At 37.5% G+C, this 8832-nt stretch overlaps 1 protein-coding gene across 1 annotated transcript in view; it reads right to left on the bottom strand.

Annotated features, from left to right (window-relative positions):
• CCDC15 (coiled-coil domain containing 15) overlaps positions 1-8832 on the bottom strand; it is a 50566-nt gene that overhangs the window by 35191 nt on the left and 6543 nt on the right. The window contains exons 5-7 of the mRNA XM_040256568.1: positions 5676-5789; positions 2091-2213; positions 6-20 (exon numbers count right to left, since the gene is read on the bottom strand). Of these exons, the coding sequence (XP_040112502.1) occupies positions 6-20; positions 2091-2213; positions 5676-5789 (252 nt within the window). The remainder of the gene's footprint in view (positions 1-5; positions 21-2090; positions 2214-5675; positions 5790-8832) is intronic.

The raw sequence follows: 8832 nt of genomic DNA, 5'->3' as shown, positions 1-8832 counted from the left end.
GATGAAGATTCCTCAGGTTCCTAAAGAACATACAAACAAAAATGGAAAAACAAACAAATGTTACAGGTACAAACAAGAATGCATGTAAAAGAATTAAGTTAGAATTCTTCTTCACACTATATATTAAAAAAAAACTCCATATGGATTATAAGAGCTAAAATTATAAAATTCTTAGAAGAACACATAGAATTAAGTGATGGTTTAATAGATACTACACCATAGCACAAGTAGCAAAAATTAGACGACACCAAACCTAAAAATTTTGTGCTAAAAATGATAGCATTAAGAAAGTGAAATGAATATTTACATTGATGGCAATGTTGATGCAATTTCATTGGGGGAATGTCAGTCTTGTAAATATGGTTTTGGAAACAAATTTTTTATTGTTTTAAAAAGATTTGTATTTTGGTAATTTTCTTTTGATGAATTGGTGGAGAGTCATTTGAGGGCCTTTAAACTGCTTACAAAATGGTGGGATTTTTGTGTAGTGGATAAAACGAGTAATTGAAAATGTGTCCATAGAAATCAAAGGTAAGTGGGGTCTTTGTGAGTTGAGGAGTAGTTTTAATGTAGAAAGATATATTTACAAATGAGTCTAAAATTTCAAAAGAATTGGAGAAAAAAATCTATTATGAGAATAAAGCAGTGACATGGTTAATTTGGAACTTTTGTTCTTACACCAATAAAGGAAGGTACCCCAATAAAGAGGCTTCTCGAACACATAAACACAAAAAAATGAAATAACAACCCAGAGAATGGGAGAAAATACTTGCAAATCATGTAACTTTAGGGATTTGCATTCAGAATATATAAAGAATTCTTGTTTTTATTTATTCACTAAGTAGAGTCCGACTCTTTTTGCAACCCCCTGGACTGTAGCCCGCCAGGCTCCTCTGTCCATGGGATTTCCCAGGCAAGAATACTGGAGTGGGTTGCCATTTCCTTCTCCAGGGGATCTTCCCAACTTAGAGATCAAAGCTGTGTCTCCTGCATTGCAGGTGGATCCCTTATCGCCGAGCCACAGGGAAGCCCAAAGAATTCTTACAACTTGATAATAAAAAGACAAGCCAACTTAAAAATGGCACTGCATCTGAACACAGATTTTTCTTCATGAGAGATAAATAAATGGGCAATAAGCAAATGAAAAGATACTCAAGATCACTAGTCATCAGGAAAATACAAACTGAAAGGATGGTGAGATACCACTCCAAACCTACTTAGGAGGCTATAAAAAGATGGGCAACAACAAGGATTGAAGAGGATGTGGAGAAACCGGAAACCTCATATATTGGTAATGGAAAACAGCTTGACAGTTCCTCAAAATATTAGGCATAGAGTTATCATGTGATCCAGAAATTCCATAACTAGAGAAATGAATGTTCACACAAATACATCTAACTGCTTATAGCACAATTATGCATAAAAGCTAAGTGGAAACAATCCAAATTTCTATTAACTGATGAATGGATATACCAAGTGTAATATACTGATGTACTGATACATGCTACAAGGTGGATAAACTCGGAATACATTAAGCAAGGTAAAAGAAGTCAGTCACAAAAGCCCCATTTTATACTATTCCATTTATATGAAACACACATTTACATGAAATGCCCAGAATATGCAAATCTACATAGACAGAAAGTAGTTTAGTGGTTGATTAGTTCTGGGGATAGACACAGGAAGGGACTAGGGAGTGACAGTTAATGGGTACAGTGTTTCTTTTAGGGATAATGAAAATCTTCTAAATTAGATTGTGGTGATGGCTGCACATGGCACCCCACTCCAGTACTCTTGCCTGGAAAATCCCATGGACAGAGAAGCCTGTTAGGTTACAGTCCATGGGATCGCAAAGCATCAGACATGACTGAGTGACTTCACATGATGGTTGCACAATCCTGTGAATACACCAAAAAACACTGAAGAGTACACTTTAAAGTAGGTAAATTGTGTGGTATGTGAATTATAGCTCAATAAAACTGTTAGAAAAAAAAACTGTTGGATATTATAATCCCAATATTTAAGTCCATCTTGTATGGTTAGTTCTAACAGGGTATCTTTTTTCCCCTCTACTCTTTATATTTACCTACCTGATCATCCATAAATTTCTGGTAATCTGCAGGAGTTAAAAGACCTTGATGGACCTCCAACGGCAGTTCTCCTCTTACGCCTATATTTATCCTGGTAAATGATGGCTTCCTAAAAAGTGCTTTCTGCAAAAAAGAAAAATTAATACAAATACAGTCTAGAGAAAGCAATATGCTCATAACACTAAGTTGAGTTTTTGTGAATTATCTGATACAATCTTAGCAGTTTATGGTAATCTAATACAGAATCACAGAATCAGTTCAGTTCAGTTCAGTTGCTCAGTCGTGTCCGACTCTTTGCGACCCCATGAACTGCAGCATGCCAGGCCTCCCTGTCCATCACCAACTCCCGGAGTTCACTCAGACTCACATGCATCGAGTCAGTGATGCCATCCAGCCATCTCATCCTCTGTCATCCCCTTTTCCTCCTGCCCCCAATCCCTCTCAGCATCAGAGTCTTTTCCAATGAGTCAACTTTTCACATGAGGTGGCCAAAATACTGGAGTTTCAGCTTTAGCATCAGTCCTTCCAAAGAACACCCAGGGCTGATCTCTTTCAGAATGGACTGGCTGGATCTCCTTGCCGTCCAAGGGACTCTCAAGAGTCTTCTCCAACACCACACTTCAGAAGCATCAATTCTTCGGCGCTCAACTTTCTTCATAGTCTAACTCTCACATCCATACATGACCACTGGAAAAACCATAGCCTTGACTAGACGGACCTTTGTTGGCAAAGTAATATCTCTGCTTTTCAGTATGCTACCTAGGTTGGTAACTAGATAACTTGCCTTCCAAGGAGTAAGCATTTTTTAATTTCATGGCTGCAGTCACCATCTGCAGTGATTTTGGAGCCCAAAAAAATAAAACTCTGACACTGTTTCCCCATCTATTTCCCATGAAGTGATGGGACCAGATGCCATGATCTTCATTTTCTGAATGTTGAGCTTTAAGCCAACTTTTTCACTCTCCTCTTTCACTTTCATCAAGAGGATTTTTAGTTCCTCTTCACTTTCTGCCATAAGGGTGGTGTCATCTGCATATCTGAGGTTATTGATAATACAGAATAGAGAGTTCTATTTCAAATATACAAACAATTTACATAACAAAGGTAAGGAGTAAAATAAGATAGTAGAATACTTTAACTTTCTTTGCAATTTGCCCCTATCCTAGCCAGTAACAACTTCAGAATGCTTATAATTTTGTCTTGGTGATCTAACAGTGGGCAAACAAACCTATCTTCTACGTGTATCTCTAAATCTAGAACAACAGTAACAACCAGACAGATTCTAATGTCAGTAAAAATAAGTCTAACAAGCAAATGAAACCAGAGCTCAACTGGGTTATAGGCTGTTCTCCTTTCTGACCAGCAGATTCCTCCTGCTCACAACTGAGTGGGTAGAACTGTTCAGATTTAAAGCAAAGACTACATACTCAATAAGAAAAATTTCACTGTCAATTATATGGCATAGATTTGTTTGTGGTACTTTATCTGAAACAGCACATGCATTATTTGAAAGCAAGCAGCTAGACCAGTCATCATTATCATAATGAACTACACTTAAATGGCACCTTTGACATATAAAACTGGTTTATACAAGGATGTTATATCAGACTTAACCTCCTCCCTTCTACTGGATAATTATTTCAGTCAGACCTAGGAACAGTACTCTTTCTGGAAAAACATCAATTGAAAGGTCTGAATATGTTCTGCACAATATAAAGTATCAGTCTCTAGGATCTGGTCATCCTTCTTTTTCTGGTTTAAATAAACTGGGTCCAACCATCTCATTTTAGCAGTTCCGGGAAGTCAGTCTTATGGACCAAACTACAGTACTGCCAAATCTGTGGAAGAGGTACGAAAATTGTCAAGAAACCAAGTCAAGAATTTAGTTACAAACGAAACTGTGTCTTGAGTCACAACAATGCAATCCTAGAGATAACCACACTTAATGCATCTAAGATGAAATGCAACATTAGGCACACCCATGCCTACTTGCTTTTTATATTTAATTATGTGTGCCAGTCACTTAGCCGTATCCAACTGTTTGTGACCACATGGACTGTAGCCCACCAGGCTCCTCTGTCCACGGGATTCTCCAGGCAAGAATAATGCAGTGGATTGCTACTTTCCTTCTCCAGGGATCTTCCTGATCCACTGATCAAACCCAGGTCTCTTGCATTACAGGCAGATTCTTTACCATCTGAGCTACAGGGAAGTCCATATTTAACTACAAATTTCTTAATTATCACTATAGAGGAAGTATTCTACTAACTACAAACATAGAGGCGTGTCTTTGATGGTTGCTGGTTGCACTGAGATACTTAAGGAAAAAATACAAAAATAAAATATAAACATATATGTAATCTAGGAAAATGTAAAAAAAAAATACTAATTAGGTAGGAAAACTGAGAGAGAACTAAACAAGAGACAGCTGATAAAGGTAACAAAAAAAGAGTAAAAAAAGACTGATTAATAATCCATTTTATCGATGCTGTCTATCAAAACTTGAAACTAATGCGAAAAGTAAACACAGGGAAATATACGGGTTTAGGATCCAAATTTGTGAACATGGAAATAAGGAGACACCAAAACAATGTAATTTTATAAGCATAGCTTTAAATATTCTTTTAAATCTAATTTAATATTTAGGTTCCAATTCGATCTAACTTTGTAGCTTTTCTCACTGCAATCACAGTCTTTATTTTGTCTATGGTAAAATATATACCAGGAAAAATATATACCAGGGACGTCCAGAAAGTTATTCTATATTTTGAAACAAAAGAATTTCTTTCTGGACTTCCCTGGTGGTCTAGTGGTTAAGACTCCATGCTTCTGCAGAAGGCACAGGTTCACTTCCTGGTCAGGGAAGTTCCTCTTGCTGTTTGGTATGGCGAAAAAAAAAAAAAAATCCAAAAAAAGAAGAGAATTTCTTTCTTTTTAAAAAAATGCCACTGACCTCTTCCTTCCTGATTATAATTTAAAATATATACATTATGGAAAATTTCTATGATTAAAAAAAAAAAGAAAAAAAAAATCAGTTGTAATAACACTACCCAGAAATAATCAGCATGAACCTCTTGGGTCATTTCTTTTCAGGCCTTTGTCAATGCATATAGCGTTCTCTCCCCATCTCAATATTTTGCTTTACACTTATCATTGGAAATAATATTCTGTATTAACGTGCTTGTTTAAGAATATGCTTCCCTACTAGCACAGGAGCTCCGTAAGGGATCTTTTCATCACCGTTAAGTTCTGCTTCTAGAACAATGCCTGGCAACTACAGACAGTCCGTAAATATTTATTGGATGAATTTTTAAAATTGAGCTTATACTATATCTAATTTTATATCCTACTTTTTCCACTTACCTTTATATCACAAACACTTTCCCTAGGCTTCAAATATCCTTTGAAAGCATATTTTTGGTAACAGCTATATATGGATATATCATGTTTGTAGACCACTCCCTACTATTGGAAAATTAAGGTCATTTTCAATTATTTTTCAGTTCTAAATAATGCTGAGGTATAAATTTTTTATCCTATTTTTTACCCGTATTTTTAGAAACAACTCATGAAAACTTAAGTTACCTCCTGGGTGGGAAAGCTTTTCTTTCTATCATCTGGAAACTCTGGTGCATCTTTCTGATTCACAGTTTTAAACGATGCCAGCCGGTGACGTGCTTGTTTCATGCTTTGACTAAGCTGCCAAGGAAAAGGGGAAAAAAGAAAACAAAAACAGGCTAAAGTCTTAATACCAGATTCACTAAGTGTTCCAACAGGAAAACAGGCCCCTATTATTAAAAAATGCCAGACCTGAGACCAGAGGATTACCTGCAAAGAAGACTTTCTGATGTGCTGATAAGCTTTTACAATACTGTTTTATTATTCTAAGAGACTGCATTTCATAACTTGATTTAAGTGCTGTTACTCAAATCATTTTTTAATAATGTATGCTTTATATTAAGTAAGTTGGAGAAGGCAATGGCACCCCACTCCAGTACTCTTGCCTGGAAAATCCCATGGGCGGAGGAACCTGGTAGGCTGCAGTCCATGGGGTCGTGAAGAGTCGGACACAACTGAGACTTCACTTTCACCTTTCACTTTCATGCACTGGAGAAGGAAATGGCAACTCACTCCAATGTTCTTGCCTGGAGAATCCCAGGGATGGGGGAGCCTGATGGGCTGCCGTCTATGGGGTCGCACAGAGTCGGACACGACTGAAGTGACTTAGCAGTATATTAAGTAAGTACACAAAAATATTAGAACCTAAAGATCTGAATTTGGAAATGATTCAGTAGATATATTCTTTACCTTTTATCTATCTTCTTAATAGAGAGTTATTTCTTCAACTGGTCCTTGCATGCCTATCACTTTTATCACCCCTAGTTCCCTAAAATTGTTTTTCCTTATTTACACGGGTTCCTTCTTCACCTGTAACATTTGAAGACTGTACTTACTTGTCTTTTCTCAAATGTCTCTTCTTCCAGGAAGCCTTCCTACATTAATTTTGAACACAAATTCAAACATCTCAACAGAACCAATTTGTTTCAAGTACTCTAGACAACAATTAGTAATAAGTATTAATATCAAATATGTTAATTTTGTGCTTATTCCTTATTTCTACCTAGCAATTTCAGCAAGCACCTACTTTGATTTTTCAGAGAAGCACTGCCTATTTTATATTTCACATATTTGCACAGAATGTTCCTTTAAGGAAAATCCAGCAAAGTGTATCCCTATACAATTCAGTAAAATTATGGCAAAGCCAGGACCAATTTCAACCCATCCAGTGAAAGTTTAATGACATCATTTCTTCCTTAAATGGAAATAATGATTATGGTTTACAGATATGAATAACAAATATTTTATGATATTTACTAAGAGTGACTAGAGATGAAAATTCTCTCTTGTTACCAGTCCAGTTTCCTTACAGCATATTACCTCTGTTTTGACCTTGCTTCTAAGAAGGTCTATATCTCTAGCCAGAGAAACCAGCTTGAAACATTATACTTTGTTCTATTAAAAGGAGGACTTTTAAATTTAGTTAGAGTAGAGTAGCTGGGCTTCCCTGGTGGCTCAGACAGTAAAGCATCTGCCTGCAGTGCAGGACACCCGGGTTCAATCCCTGGGTTGGGAAGATCCCCTGGAGAAGGAAATGGCAACCCACTCCAGTACTCTTGCCTGGAAGATTCCATGGACTGAGAAGCCTGGTGGGCTACAGTCCATGGGGTCGCAAAGAGTCGGACATGACGGAGCGACTTCACCACAGAGTAGCTAAATTTAGTTAGTAGAGTAGCTAAAGGGGTCAGTTCAGTTCAGTCGCTCAGTTGTGTCCGACTCTTTACGATCCCATGAATTGCAGCACGCCAGGCCTCCCTGTCCATCACCAACTCCCCAAGATAGAGTTAATTACAATGCAAAAAGACACAGTATATTTGCAGTTGAAGTTATGAAAAAGTACAGAGCCACAAACGCCTGCTTTAACTCATTGTCAGGTATGGCAGACATCACTGCCCTGTATAATGGGACCAAGGATGCAAAATATTTGGTGTGACAGATTTAAAATAAGAGTTACATATTCTTTTTCCATCAAGTCCAACCTCTATTAGAATTGCAGATTGATTTTAGTCCCTTAAGCAGGATATTTCAACTGGTCCAGCAATTGCACTATACCTAACATTCAGTTTCTCTGTCATTAAATCAATCCAAAAGCCCTTTCAATGACCTGCTATTAGGATGCAGTGCGCTGAGTAAGTCACCCAAAGATATCAAGGGGCTTCCCAGGTGGCATCAATGGTAAAGAACTCATCTGCTAATGCAGGATGTACAAGAGATGTGGGTTTGATTCCTCGATCAGGAAGACCCCCTGGAGAAGAGTGTGGCAACCCACCCAGTATTTTTGCCTGGAGAATCCCACAGACAGAGGAGCCCGGCAGGCTATAGTCCATGGTGTCCCAAAGAGTTAGACACAACTGAAGCAACTTAGCACACACACAAAGGTATCAGGTCTTAATTCCTTAGACTTGTAATTGTTATTTTACAGGGAGAAAGGGCCTTTGCACATGTGATTAAGTTGAGGATCTTGAGACGAGATAATCTTGGATTATCTAGACCAGCACTAAAAGCCATCACAAGTGGTTTTTATGAAACAGATAGAGGAAAACCAGACATACAGAAAAGGTGATGTGATGATGGAGCCAAAGATTGGTTTGATGTGGCCACAAGCAAAGGAATGCCAGCAGACACCAAAAGCTTGAAGAGTCCAAGAACAAATTTTCCCTAGAATCTGTAGAAAGGAGCATATCCCTGCAGACACCTTGATTTTGGCTCAGTGAAACTGATTTTGGACTTCTGGTGTAGACAACTGTGAGAGAAAAAGTTTTTGTCATTTTAAGCCACTAAGTTTGTGGGCTTACAAATCCCCCTATTTATTAAATGTTCATTTTACATAATTTTTTTACAAAGGCATACAAAGAGGCTAAAGGAGTTTTAAGTATGCCAAAGTTTTGGAGCTGTAATGATGAGAATACCAGTTAGTAGTAGAAAAGTAAGTAAAGAAGAGTGAACACATGTAGAGACAGGGTGACCAGCTGTCCCAGTTTGCCTGGAACTGTCCCAAAGGAGTTAGTGCTTTGGACACTGTCTCACTGTCTAGTTCTTAGTGACATCTAGTGGATAGAAAGTACAACAGAAACAGTAAGATTTTTTTTTAAAAATTGAGCTTCTATTGTCACAGATTGCATAA

This window comes from Oryx dammah, unplaced genomic scaffold (assembly GCF_014754425.2).
Source record: "Oryx dammah isolate SB20612 unplaced genomic scaffold, SCBI_Odam_1.1 HiC_scaffold_15, whole genome shotgun sequence".
Lineage (NCBI taxonomy): Eukaryota > Metazoa > Chordata > Mammalia > Artiodactyla > Bovidae > Oryx > Oryx dammah.
This window is presented reverse-complemented; position numbering and strand designations above follow the sequence as displayed.